Source organism: Balaenoptera acutorostrata, chromosome 11 (genome assembly GCF_949987535.1).
Source record: "Balaenoptera acutorostrata chromosome 11, mBalAcu1.1, whole genome shotgun sequence".
Lineage (NCBI taxonomy): Eukaryota > Metazoa > Chordata > Mammalia > Artiodactyla > Balaenopteridae > Balaenoptera > Balaenoptera acutorostrata.
Window position 1 is genome coordinate 104,920,011 of NC_080074.1, and position 15,253 is coordinate 104,935,263.

The 15,253-nt window shown below is 37.3% G+C and overlaps 1 protein-coding gene across 22 annotated transcripts in view; it reads left to right on the forward strand.

Moving 5' to 3' along the window:
* The window catches only part of WNK1 (WNK lysine deficient protein kinase 1), a 135,519-nt gene that overhangs the window by 57,642 nt on the left and 62,624 nt on the right, over window positions 1-15,253 (forward strand). For all 22 annotated transcript variants that reach the window (XM_057557440.1, XM_057557444.1, XM_057557448.1 and 19 more), the window contains exons 2-4: window positions 3,873-4,045; window positions 10,194-10,414; window positions 12,737-12,894. In XM_057557440.1, the coding sequence (XP_057413423.1) occupies window positions 3,873-4,045; window positions 10,194-10,414; window positions 12,737-12,894 (552 nt within the window). The remainder of the gene's footprint in view (window positions 1-3,872; window positions 4,046-10,193; window positions 10,415-12,736; window positions 12,895-15,253) is intronic.

Sequence of the window (15,253 nt, forward strand, 5' to 3'; positions counted from 1 at the left end):
TCGTTTGCATCTCTGCCTCCTTTAGACTTTAAAGTTTGATTAATTAAAAAAAATTTTTTTTAAGGTAATAAGCAGGTTGGACATGATAATAACTTGAGAGAATTCATGAACAAGAAGGGAGATCTGAGAACACTGCCCAGAAGGCAGCAGAGAGAAAGAAATGGAAAATGAGAGAGAAGTTAAAAGATATGAAGGATTGAGTAAGGTTCCACGCACACACACCCTTACACATAACACATACAGACATACATAGAAAATCTTAGAAGAGAATGGAGAATGGAAGGAGGCAGTATTCAAAAAGGTAATCGTTGAGAATTTTCCTGATGCGAAGACAAATACCTGAAACTTTGGGCTTAAAAAGCACAATTAGCCCCATTATGTATAAAATAAAACTTAAATGCATGGTAGTGAATGTGCAGAGCACAATTTTTTTTAGAAGTCTTTAGAGTAACCAGGGAGAAAATACAGATAACCTACAAAGGAGGACATGTATACTGAGGGAGGGCTACAGTAGATGCCAGAGTACCATGAAACAGTATCTTGAAAGTGCTGAAAGAAAACCAACCTAGAATTCTACATCCATCTAAACTATCATTCAAGAGTGATAGCAATTAAGAAAGTATGGTATTAGCGCAGGACTAGACAGACCATGGAATAGAGTGTAGAATCCAGAGACAGAACTGTACTTCTGTGGAAAGGATGGATCGTTCATTAAATGGTATTGGGGCCATTGGTTGATGCAGAACAGAAATAACAGTCAGCCCTTCTTTTACCCAACCAAATAAATTCCTCAACAATTCCCAGATGTGGCAAACAAAACAAACATATTTTAAAAAGGAAAAGAAAAAAACTTATGACCTTAGTGTCTGGAAAAATTACTGAAGTCATAAAATCCACCTACCACAAAGTAAAAGACAGATGAATTGAAATACAGTGAAATAAAAACATCTGTAAATCAAGACATCATAAACAAGGTGAAAATACAACCCACAAATTGAGAAAACGTATTTGTAACTCATAAAACCAATAAAGGATTAGCATCCATAATCTATTAAGAACTGCTACAAGTAAGATAAAGCATCAGTTCCTTGCAGAAGAGGGGTCTTAGGTAGTCTGCAAAGAAAACAAAGTTTCTCACACTTTTTAGTGACTCTGAAAATGTAAATTAAACTATAGAACATGACTTTACACCCATCAAATTGACGAAAGTTAATGTCTGATAATACCAGTTGCTAGTGACCATGTACTGCAGTGGGAACCTTCACGCAAAGCTATTGGGAAACTCAGTTGGTACAGTCCCTTTGAAAAGCAATTTGTTGATACCTATGAAGACTGAAGATGCCTATTCCCTATGCACTTCTACCACTAGCTATATATCCTAATAGGTGTACTTCTTTTTTTTGTGCCCCAGAGGGCTAGTGAAGGCTAGAAAAATGTTTTGTTTTAAGTCCATATGGTAAAATACATAGGATTATATTGGAAACAAATTATATTAAAATAGTTATCAAAACTTTTAAATTTGTGATATAGTATGCATTATTAGTGTATATTAATAAGATCTACTGGAAGATCTAATAGCTATCATAATTTCAAAGTAATGCCTACTGTGGTATTTTGAGATAATCTGCAACCACTGTTACGTGATATGAAAATACCTAGGTCTGTTGGTGACAAATCACAGGTACTGCTGAATGCCATTAGGTACATACATTCATTCAAGGAAATATTAAGTTTCAATTCAAGGTTAATGAAAAATAAAGATATATTTGTTTTCACACACGTTCACAAACCTGCCTTAAAGGGGTTTATAGACTCCAGGATAAGAGCCTGCATCCTAGAGATTAACACTGCAAAACCTTTGCCATATTGTAATAGCAAAAAAATGGGGAAGCGCCTAAAGATTGATCAGTAGGAGGTTATATATAAATTGTGGTGTATTCAGACAGTGGATAACTGCATAGCAGTGATAATGAATGGAGTTACAGTAATATGGTAGATATCTTGTAACGTCTCCTTATACCATCATGGGTGAGTTCAAACAATGTTGAGTGGAAAATAGCCACCTTCCAAATAGTACATGTTCTATAACTTCTTATTATGAAATCCTAACATTTCACCTAAAGTGTAAAAACCCATGTGGGAATGGTATATCCGATCAGGGTAGTGGTTGTTATTCAAGGGTGAGGAATAGTTATGGGAAAGGCCATCTAGTTACATAGGAAGGTTTAAATTATGTCTTTAATGTTTAATTATTTAACTGTATCATAGACACATTATGTTATTATATGCCTGGACTATTTCGTTAAAATACGTATTATATGCTTTGATAGAATATTATATGACAGTTTCAATTTTAATTTACAGGACAGTACAGAGTTTGTGTGTATGGGACTCTGTTAAGGGAAGAACAACAGATTAAGTGCTTTTCTCCAGTTATCTCAGATAAGAAGTGAATTAACCTATGAAGTGCCAGGCACTTTAAATAAATCTACCTAGTAGACTAAATTAAATGAAATCTATCTAGTAGATTAATTCTTACAAGAGTCCTATGAGGTGAAGGTATACACAGCCATCCCTCAACATCCCGGGGGGTGGTGGGAATTGGTTCCAGGACCCCACCCTCCACCCCTGTGGGTGCTCAAGTCCCTTTTATAAAATGGCACAGTATTTGCATATCTTCCCATATACTTTTAAATCATCTCTAGATTACTTATAATAGCTAATACAATGTAAATGCTATGTAAATAGTAGCCAGCATGTGGGCAGACTATTCAAGTTTTGCTTTTTGGTATTTTCTGATCCCCCCAACACCCCCCACCCACCCCCAGCATTTTTGATTTGCAGTTGGCTGAATCTGGGTATGTGAACTCATGAATACGGAGGACTTGACTTTATTCATGAAGGAAATTTTAGTTGAAGCAAAGACAGAATTTATATTTAGATGTCACCACTTCCAAAACCCATACTTGTTCCATTATTAAATTGCATATCTCTGTCAATAGGTGACTTATTTTGGAAGTGGTAAATTAACTGTACCTAAAAAATGTGTATCTGAAGCACACATTAACAGTAAAGATACTAAAATAATCTCAAGCATGACTTTATTTTATTAAGTAATTGATTTATTTATTTTTTGGCTGCGTTGGGTCTTCGTTACTGCACGCAGGCTGTCTCTAGTTGTGGTGAGCAGGGGCTGCTCTTCGTTGTGGTGCGCGGGCTTCTCATTGCGGTGGCTTCTCTTGTTGCAGAGCACGGGCTCCAGGTGTGTGAGCTTCAGTAGTGGTGGCCTGCGGGCTAGTAGCTGTGGCGCACAGGCTTAGTTGCTCCATGGTATGTGGGATCTTCCCGGACCAGGGCTCTAACCCATGTCTCCTGCATTGGCAGGCGGATTCTTAACCACTGCGCCACCAGGGAAGTCCCTCAAGCATGACTTTATAATCAAGAGTTTTCTTAAATACACTTTAGCCTGTTCTCACGCTCATATAACGGGCTGATGGAATTATTAATTATTAGTAACTTCAGTGTTAGGATGTTATATTTTAACAGTATTGGTCATTATAATTTAGTACATGTTTAGCATCTAAGTGTAACTATGTGACTTGGTGTTTTATTATCTTAAAAGCATATTCTGTTTTTTTTTTCCCTTTATTTTTGTTTTAGGTGTACAGCAAAGTGATTCAGTTATACATATACATGTATCTGTTCTTTTTCAAATTCTTTTCCCTTTTAGGTTATTACAGAATACTGAGCAAGAGTTCCCTGTGCTGTACAGTAGGTCCTTGTTGGTTATCTGTCTTAAATATAGTAGTGTGTACATGTCAGTCCCAAACTCCCAATCTTGAACTGTATTCTGTCTTGCTTTTTGATTTTAGGATCGAAAGTTAACAAAGTCTGAGAGGCAGAGATTTAAAGAAGAGGCTGAAATGTTAAAGGGTCTTCAGCATCCCAATATTGTCCGATTCTATGATTCCTGGGAATCCACAGTAAAGGGAAAGAAGTGCATCGTTTTGGTGACTGAACTTATGACATCTGGAACACTTAAAACGTAAGTTCATCGGTATTATAAAAGCTGACCAAGAAGTATGAGAGAACTTGAATTTTCTTATTTCAGGCCTTATCAGTTCTTCTGTTGTTACCCGTTATACTAAGGAGGGAATGAATAGTCACTCCAAATGTTAGTATATGAGCACATTTTCCTGCCCACAAGGTCCTCTGGTGTATAAAGTGGTTTGATAATTATGTATTGATAAGTATTTAAATGAGAAATTGTTGCAGAATAAACCTAGTTGCTTTAAGTTAATGGTGATTGGCATTTCTAAAATTGAGTGGCTAAGAGATCAGAAATCAAATGACAAGGTAGCCCTCTAGTGGTTAAAATGAAATTGAAGCTTACTGACAAGCTTTACGCATTTCTTTTATCACCTCATATTGGGCAGTTTTTGCTACAACTATGCACATATTGTATCAAATGCAAATTGTATTGTGACATTTATCACTAGATAATTTCATTTCCCAAAGCATCAGAAATTGAAGCCAAAACATCTAGACCTATCATCCCTTTCAGGAATATGGATAGGTCAAATGCAGAAATTCCCTGTATGCCTTTGGAGACCCATGTCTCTTAGAGTATCTATTTGTACTCAGAGAGGAAACTAGAGTAACTTTTATGGTGTAAATTTTTTGTGGAAGAATTGGATTGTTAAGAATTGTCTCTGTAGTGTGTATTCTTTATAACCTTCCGTAGTTAATGCTACTGAGCTGATTAATCCCAGATCTTTGAAACATAGTCTTGTATTTCCTGGATGTACAAAATCCCGGTTGCTCTTGGATGCTCAAAATTAACATGTTGAAAGCCAACAGATTATTTCCCTCCTGCACATTCTAGTTTTCCCATCCAACTTTTCTAATATTTATGGCAACATCTCTATCCTAGTCGTCCACGCTTCTTGTTATTCACATGTCTGTTTCTTTTCCTAGACTGTGCTCCCTAGCAGTATGCCTGAAACTTGATAAATATTTGAATGAATTAAGGAAAATTCTGTGATAGTAGTTGTTTGTATATCTGCATCTTGAGATTCTTTTTCTGGTTTGAATACTTAGTGGGTTGTCAGTAGTCTGTCAGTAGCTAGATATAAAGTTAGTTTTTTTTTTTTAATTTTTGATGAAATTCATATAACATAAAATTAACCTTTTTAAAGTGTACAACTCAGTGACATTTATTACATTTACAATGTTGTGTAACCACATCTGTCAAGTTCGTAAACATTTTCATCACCTTAAAAGAACACCCCATACCCATTAAGCAGTTACTCCCCATTACCCTTCCCACGTAGTATATTTTCTCTTTAACTGCACATGATCTAAGTTTTTAACCATTTTTCTTTTAAGTTTAAAGTTCTTTTTTCCCCATCATTGTTTGTTTCAGTTTCTGAGCCTCAAAGCAAATACAGCAAGAGGTAAAGTAGAAAGCACTAGACTTAGAGTAGGAGTCTGCTCTCTGCTCTGACTTTGACCAGCTGTGATTTAGGGCAAGTAGATCCCCTTCTCTGGCCCTCAGTTCTCCATGTGTAAAATAAGTGGTTGGACTAGCTGATCTCTAGTATTTATAGATGGGCTTTTTTTTTTTTACTCTGGTAAAAACATATAAAGTTTACCATCTTAATCATATTTTTAAAATTTATTTTATTTATACTTATTTTTGGCTGTGTTGGATCTTTGTTGCTGCACGCGGGCTTTCTCTAGTTGCGGCGAGTGAGGGCTACTCTTCGTTGCAGTGCGTGGGCTTCTCATTGCCGTGGCTTCTCTTGTTGCGGAGCACCAGCTCTAGGCGCGCGGGCTTCAGTAGCTGTGGCACGCAGGCTCAGATGTTGTGGCACACGGGCTTAGTTGCTCCGCAGCGTGTGGGATCATCCCAGACCAGGGATCGAACCCATGTCCCCTGCATTGGCAGGCGGATTCTTAACCACTGTGCCACCAGGGAAGCCCTTAATCATTTTTAAGTGTACAGTTTAGTTAAATATATTCATGTTGCTGTGTAACCAATCTCGAGAATTCTTCATCTTGCAAAACTAAAACCCATTAAACAATTCCCCTTTCTTCCTTTACCCCAGCCTTTGGCAACCACCAACTGTTTTCTGTCTCTAAGGATTTATCTGATCAAGGTATTTCATATAAATGGAATATAAAATACATGTTTGTGTTTTGCTACTTTCACTTACCATGTTTTCAAGGTTCATGTTGTAGCATGTATCAGTACTTCATTCCTTTTTATGACTAAATAATATTTCGTGGATATACCACAATTTGTTTATCCACTCACTTATTGATAGACATTTGGGCTGTTTCCACCATGAACATTTGTGTACAAGTGCTTATTTGAGTACCCGTTTTCATGCCTTTTAGATACATATATACCTTTGAGTAGAATTGCTGAGTCATATGGTAATTCTGTGTTTAACTTTTTGAGGAACCACCAAACTGTTTTCCACAATGGCTGAACCATTTTACATTCCCACTAGCAATGTATAAGGGTTCCGATTTTTCCATATTCTTGCCAACACTTGGTTTTTTTGTTTGTTTGTTTTTGGTTTTTTAATAACCATCTTGCTGGCTGTGACATGGTATCTCATTTGGTTTGCATTTCCCTAGAGAGTAATGATGTTGAGCACCTTATCATGTGCATGTTATACATCTTTGGAGAAATGTCTATTCAACTCTTTGCCCACTTCGTCCATTTTTAAATTGGGTTGTTTGTCTTTTTGTTGAGTTGTAAGAGTTCTTTATATATTCTGTAAACTAAACCCTTATCAGGCACATGATTTGCAAATATATTTTTCCCATTCTATATATTCTTTTCACTCCTTAATGACGTCATGTGATGCACAAAGTTTTAAATTTTGATTAAGTCCAGTTTATCTGTTTTTTTTTCCCTTGTTGCTTGTGCCTTTAGGGTTATATCTAAGAATCCATTGCCAAAACCAAGGTCATGCAGATTTACCCCTAACTTTTCTTCTATTCTCTTCAATTAAGAGTTTTATAGGTTTAACTCTTTTATTTAGATCATTCCATTTTTTGAGTTAACATTTGTGTATGTGTGAGGTGTGGGATCCAACTCCATTCCGTTGCATGTGGATATCCAGTTGTCCCAGCACCGTTTGTTGAAGAGACTATTCTTTCCCTGTTGAATGATCTTGACACCCTTGTCAAAAATCATTTAACCATAGGTGCATGGGTTTATTTCTGGACCCTCCATACTATCCCACTGTTCTATGTATCTATCCTTATGCCAGTACCACACTGTTTTAATACTACAAAACCTAGCTTTGTGATATGTTTTGAAATTGGAAAAAGTGAGTTCTCCAATTTTGTTCTTCTTTTTCGATATTGTTTTGGCTATTTGGTGCCCCTTGTAATTCCGTATGAACCTGAGGATTAGCTTTCCATTTCTGCAAAAAGGCTGTTAGAATTTTGATTGCATCTGTAGATATAATCAAATCCATCTGTAGATACATCGAATCTGTGGGTCACTTTGGCTAATATTGCCATCTGCACTATATTAAGTTTTCCAGTCCATGAACCCATCTCTCCATTTTATTTAGGTGTCCTTTAATTTCTTTCAACAGTGTTTTCTAGTTTTTAGTGTATAAATCTTTCACTTCCTTGGTTAAACTTATTCCTAAGTATTTTATTCTTTTGGATGCTGTTGCAAATGGAATTGTTTTCTTGCTTTCCTTTTCAGGTTGTTAATTGTTGGGGTGTACAACACAACTCATTTGTGTGTGTTGATCTTGTACTCTGGCAATTTTGCTGAATTCTTTTATTAACTCTAGTCGTGTGTGCATGTCTGTATGTATTCTTTAGAATTTTCTATATATAGGATCATGTTATCTGCAAATAGAGGGAATTTTACTTCCTCCTTTCCAATATGGGTACCTTTCCTTTTTTTGCCTAATTAATCTGGCTAGAGTTTCTAGTACAACACTGAAGAGCCGTGGTTATTCTTGTCTTATTCCCAGTCTTAATGGGAAAGCTTTCAGTGTTTCACCACTGTAGTATAGCTGTGGGTTTTTCATAAATGCTCTTTATCATGTTGAATATATTCTCTGCTATTCTTAGTTTGATTATTTTTTTTTTATCATGGAAAGGTGTTGGATTTTGTCTGATGCCTTTTCTGCACGAATTGAAATGATCATGTTGTTTTCCCCTTTGTCCTATTAATGTGATACCTCACTCATGTAATCGAAACCGTTAAGATATAGAACATTTCCATCATCTCAATACATGCCCTTAAACCTCTTCCTAGGTAGCCCTTTCCAGGCAGCCCTTTCCTCACCCTCCATAAGTAACTCTGTTTTTATATATATTTGTTAAACCATAAAACCAACTTTCACCATTAGTTTTCTTTAATTACCTCATATCCCACCCAAGTGAAGCAGAATTTCATTTTTTAATTTATTTTTAAGATTTCATATTAGTTTCTGTATTAGCTTTTTGGTTAAACTCCGTGTGTGTGTGTGTGTGCGCGCGCGCGTGCATTTGATATATCTTTTTTAGTGGTTGCTTTAGATACTGCATTTATATCTTTAACTTTCACAACATGCTTAGGGTTGATACTGTACAATTTCATGTAAAATAAAGGAAACTTGCAAAAATATAGGCCCCTGTATTTCTAGTACTTACACTTTATGGTATAATTTTCATATGTTACATTTATTGTATAGATCCTGTAATACAGTGTTATAAATTTTCCTTTAAGTAGTCATATGTAACATAAAGATAGTAATAGGAAAATGTAGTCTTTTATATTTACCATCAGTGCTCTTCATTTTTTCCCTGAATATTTCCAGATAAAATAGCATCTGAACTCAGTTCATCAGAAATCTCTGTCCTGTTCTTTTAGCATTAGCTGGGCTGCTTGGACTCTGCTACACATACACATATTTCAGAGGTCAGCCAGAGATTTAGGCAGAGTGAATATGCAGACTTTGGAGCTCCCCTTCTATACCTCCTTTTTTAAAAAAATTTTATCTTTTGGCTGCGTTGGGTCTTCATTGCTGTACACGGGCTTTCTCTAGTTGCGGCGAGCGGGGGCTACTCTTTGTTGCGGTGCGCAGGCCTCTCATTGCGGTGGCTTCTCTTGTTGCAGAGCACCAGACCAGCTCTAGACGCTCGGGCTTCAGTAGTTACGGTGCGTGGGCTCAGTAGTTGTGGCTCACGGGCTCTAGAGCACAGGCTCAGTAGTTGTGGCTCACGGGCTTAGTTGCTTGCGTCATGTGGGATCTTTCCGGACCAGGGCTCGAACTGTGTCCCCTGCATTGGCAGGCGGATTCTTAACCACTGCGCCACCAGGGAAGCCCCTGTACCTCCTTTCTGGGATTACACACCAACCCCACCCTCCAACCCCCCGCCCTGCCTCCTTTACTTTCTAGATCTGTGCTGTCCAACAGAACTTTCTGTGGTGATGGAAATGTTCTGTAATCTGCACCATCCAAAATGGTAGCCACTTGATACAATGCAGTTGTTGAGCACTTGAAATGTGACTAGTGCGACTGGAAATGAAAATTTTTTATTTTAATTAATTCATTTAAATACGAATATTCTTATTTGTCTAGTGAATATTGTATTGGACAGACTGTCATTGTAGAAAGTTCTGTTGAGTAGTATTGTTCTAGACCCTGCGGTAATCTTGAACTCTATCCTCATATTCATTCCTCAGCCAATAAAGCTTCAGGTTTCAGTCCAGGTTTGAGCGACCCCCACACACTAGTGCTTTCCCTTTTCCCTCGTGTGTACTCCCTTCCAGTTTATGCCTAATTTTGATTCCTCCAGAGCTTTCTAGTAGTTGTGTGTGTGTGTGTGTATTTACTAGAGTTTATAATTATATCTGCATCCAATAAGAGTTGCTTCACCATTACCAGAAGTCGAACTCTGCCTCTTAACCTTTAAATCATTTTAGCAGTGATCTAATTTTAACGAATTTATTTTTTGTGCTTTGTTATCAGAGTTTGCTTGCCAACTACTTATTATCCTATCCCCTTTAACCTTACTAAAAGTAGCACTAACCTAAGCTTACTGAATCTTAATATTCTGAACTTGATATTCCCATCTCAGATAATGCTAGAATTTAATGGAATTCTTCAAAGTAATAAATGCATATCATTGATAACCTGTTTGGTGTACCTTGCCTTTTCTAGGTACCTGAAAAGGTTTAAGGTGATGAAGATCAAAGTTCTGAGAAGCTGGTGCCGTCAGATTCTTAAAGGACTTCAGTTTCTTCATACTCGAACTCCACCTATTATTCACCGGGATCTTAAGTGTGACAACATCTTTATCACTGGTCCTACAGGCTCAGTCAAGATTGGAGACCTAGGTCTGGCAACCCTGAAGCGGGCTTCTTTTGCCAAGAGCGTGATAGGTATGTTTCAGGTGTACCTTGCAGTCTCACTGGCTTTCTGACATTCCTTTTATTTAGAAACCTGACCTTGTCAGAGCTTTTATTATGTGAAATAAACCTTCAGAAATTCAGAGCTTGAACCCCGGAAGTGATGTGGAGTTCTCTATTTCTTTGCCTCTAGAATCATCTTGAAGACCATTGTTGTTTTGTAAAGTTATATGAAGAGAAGTAAGGTTAACTTTGCTGACAAAACATTATGTAATAATTGTTAACCTTACTGAGTCATTTCATTGATACTTAGTATCATATACTTATTTATATAACAGATAAAGTATGTTACTTTCCCCATAAAAGAAATTGAATTTATATATAATTTAGTTTCTGAAGAAGTCTGTTGGATATATGTATATTCAAATATATCTTCCTATTAAAACTTTATTTTAAAATGTGAAAATATAGTTCATTATCAACTTTTTTCTTACTCCTACTCTTCAGAAGATATACCTGAAACAGTTTTCAGCCTCAGTACTATTGACGTTTTGGGTCGGACAGCTCTTCGTTGTAAGGACTGTCTGTTCACTGTAAGATGATTTAGCAGCACCCCTGGTCCTACTCACTGGATGCCAGTAGCACGCCCCTTGCCCACTTCCCCCCAGTTGTTAACAACCAAAAATGTCTCTGGAGGTTGCGAGATGTCCCCTGTAGGGCAAATCGTCCTTCTTGAGAATCACTGATCTACACAACAAGTCTGTCCTTTCAGCCTTTAACTGTATGTTAGAGAGTTGCAGCTGGGAAAATAATTTAATGCTGATTATTTTATAAGCTTTCACTTTCTGAAGAGGGTATGACAGTTTGAAAACTTGAAATCTTCACAAACACTCTACTCTCCCAAAAGGTGACAACAATAACAACAACAAGAAAGCCATTCATTTTTTTTTTATTTTTAAAATTTTTTTAAAAATTATTTATTTATTTATTTGTTTATTTTTGGCTGTGTTGGGTCTTTGTTTCTGTGCAAGGGCTTTCTCTAGTTGCGGCAAGCGGGGGCCACTCTTCATCGCGGTGCGCAGGCCTCTCACTATCGTGGCCTCTCTTGTTCCAGAGCACAGGCTACAGACGCGCAGGCTCAGTAGTTGTGGCTCACGGGCCTAGTTGCTCCGGGGGATGTGGGATCTTCCCAGACCAGGGCTCGAACCCGTGTCCCCTGCATTGGCAGGCAGACTCTCAACCACTGCACCACCAGGGAAGCCCCAGCCATTCATTTTTAAGTGGGCTAGAATCCTATGCTTTAATAAGAAAAACATTGAACACCAGTAATTTGCACATCCTTACAAAATAGTGTTCCTGGGAAAAGAGTTATTTAAAGATGAATTTCCTTTTTGCCCTTCTTATAGGAAACAGTTCTTTGATTGTCTTTGGCATCTTAATCTCTGTCCCAAGAGGGTTTTTTCTTTTTTCCTTTTTTGTTTAAACCATAGTGTGCAAGCCTGTTCTTAGAAATGTCCTATAATTTGAGGTATTCGGGCTTAATTTCTTTGGAAACATTGGAAACCTGGTGTGTGGAATCATACACTCTATGCTCATAATTCAGTCTGAGAACTCAAGTGCAGACCGAATTATTTGTGTGTGTCTATAGGATGTGCCTCACTACACTTCTTACATCTGCAGTAGGTTTGTGTACTGCAGGGGGTGGTAAGCGTGTGAAGGGCTCTGGTGAGTGACCTTTATAGACAATTACAGTTTATTTTATCATTTTGAAAATGTATTGAATATCAGGTTTTTTTGTACTGAAAAACCGCCTTAAAAGTGGAACTGATCAGATGGAATGTTAATGGCAAGAGACTAGCTATTATATGAATGTTAACCTTACAGCTACCGTACAGTAGGGGGCAGACAAGTATTTTGATCTTTTTTAACCCATCATCCTATCTTACAGGTAGATGCCATTATATCTACTTTATTCCTTGGTAGTCTCTTCCCTTTTCCTTCCATTTGTTTTCAGTATGACTTATATCAGTTTATCTTTTGTGCAAGGCTCTATTTTGACATTGTGTAACACTAATCCATTTGAAACAGTAAATAAACAGACACTTGATCCTGTGCCAGTTTTTTATAAAGGAGTTGTAGTGTAAGATCTATAACATATTTGATGGAACATACTAAGATGATTTCTTTCCTCTCCCCCCACCACCTACCTACCTTTCTTTCCTTTTCCTCCCTCACCTCTTAACCCCCTTCCACTTTCTTCTCTCTCACAGGTCAACCCCTCTGCTGTTCCCCTCCCCATGAATTACATCTGCAGCTTCTCCTCACATTGAGTCTGAATCATTCTTTTAATTTAAGGTACCCCAGAGTTCATGGCCCCTGAGATGTATGAGGAGAAATATGATGAATCCGTTGACGTTTATGCTTTTGGGATGTGCATGCTTGAGATGGCCACATCTGAATACCCTTACTCCGAGTGCCAAAATGCTGCGCAGATCTACCGTCGAGTGACCAGTGTAAGTCTTGTCCTAACTGACTGGTGATCTTAGGCCACATCTAAGAAGCTGTATAACATCAAACCATGCAAAAGGGAACAACACTAGAAAGCATCACATGGAGTTCACCCCTCATCTGTCTGTGTCTCGTGTCTCCTCTTCTCATAAGGACTGGTCAGATTGAGTTGTGGTCACCCAACTCCAGGTTGACCTCATTCTAACTAATTATACCTGCAGTGATCCTATTTCCAAATAAGGTCACATTCTGAGAAACTGAGGATCAGAATTTTAATATATCTTTTGTAGGGGGGGTGCAGGGGACGCAGTTCAACCCGTAACAGTTCATGGGTTCATCCAACAAATATTTAAGTCTCTATTATGTTCCAGACTTCTTTCTAGATCCTAGGTATTGAATATTATAGTTAAGTAAAACACAAACCTGTCTCTCAAGAACTTATTACTAGGCGAAGGAGAACAAACAAGTAAACCAGACAGTTACCATAGGGTATAAAAGCAGTTATTCTAGGGATAGGTATGTAACAGAAGCACGTAGAAGTAGTGCCTAATTGAGTTTGGACAGGTTAGGAAAATTATGTTAAATAAATAGGGAAAGACTAAGAGTTGCATGTGAAAAATCTTTGTATGTCTACAGTTTGAAAATAGGAAAAAGAAGAGACAAGGGATAAGGGAGGAAAGTGAAAGTTTAGACTATACTTGAGCACTGGGGGAACGATTGCAGCCACTATAAGACTTGGTAGGTGTCGTGGGAATTCCCTGGCGGTCCAGTGGTTAGGACTCCGTGCCTTCACTGCCAAGGGCCTGAGTTCAATCCCTGGTCGGGGAGCTAAAATCCCACAGGCCACGAGGTGCAGCCCAAAAAAAAAAAAAAAAAAGACTTGGTAGGTGTCATAAGATCAGACTTAAATTTTTAAAAGATTATTCTGGCTGCAGAGTGGAGGATGGATTTATGAGGAAACACTGAAAGCTGAAAACCCAGTTAAGTGGCTGTTGCACTAATCTGAAGGAATAACCGATAGACTGAAATAAGGAGTTAAAGTGGAGATGGCCAAAGTGGATGGACAAGAGATTGATTTTCTTTATGAATTTGAATTCAGTTGAGCTAAGGTGTTCTTTTCCACCTAATATTTATGAAAACAAATAATGTGAAAATACCCTTTGTAAATACATATCTTCTTAAGGAGATCAAACTGAATATTAAACCTGATTAAGAGGTTAAATACATTAAATTTTAGGACTATAAAATTTACAATTTGTATGTAAAATGGTTTGTGTAATTTATTTACTAACTTACTGTCTATAACTTCTTCACTCCATCACACTCTAAACCAGGGATTAGCAAACTATGATCCATGGACCAAAGCCAGCCTCCTACCCATTTTTGTACAGCCCATGAGCTAAGAATTCTTTTTACATTCCTAAATGGTTGAGAGGGAAACCAAAAGAAGAATAATATGTGATGACCTATGAAAATTATATGAAATTCAAATTTCAGTGACCATGAAGAAAGTAATGACACAGCCACTTATTTGTTTCTGTATTATCTATGTCTGTTTTCACATATTACAATGGCAGAGTTGAGCAATTGCAACAGACTCTATGGTTCAAAAATCCTAAATTATGTACTGTTTGGCTCTTAACGGAGAAAGTTGCTGACTCTGATTCTAAACACATGGCACCAGAAAGAGAAAAACAAATATCGTATATTAACACATATATGTGGAACCTAGAAAAATGGTACAAATGAACCAGTTGGCAGGACAGAAATAGAGACACAGATGTAGAGAGCAAACGTATGGACACCAAGGGGGGAAGGTGGCAGGGTGGAGTGGGCTGAATTGGGAGATTGGGATTGACATGTATACACTAATATGTATAAAATGGATAACTAATAAGAACCTGCTGTATAAAAAAATAAAATAAAATTCAAAAATTCAAAACAAAATCAAAATAAACACATGACACCAGAACTTCTTAAAAAATTCTCCTCTGAAGAGTTCTGTAAATAATTTCTAATCTGCAGAAGTGGTGATAATGTTCTATTAGAATGCTATTAGCCTCTGTACTTGGAGTAGGCAGGAGAATCTCAGTGTGAGCAAGTAGTTACTTAAATTATTAGCTCTGATAATTTGTGGGCAGCCTTTTCTCTCTGGTAAGAGTAGAACTATCACTTTAATTCTGTGGCGAAAACATAAGAAGTTTTAATGTAACACCCATTTTTCACTGGCCATATTTATTCTTTCTATTGCCTAAGAATAAATAGCATCTTAAACCCAGTACTACTGCTTGAGGTGATCATTCTGGATTTTAAACACAAAGAGTTATTAACAAATATCTTTTATTTACCTTCCAGCAGTACTGA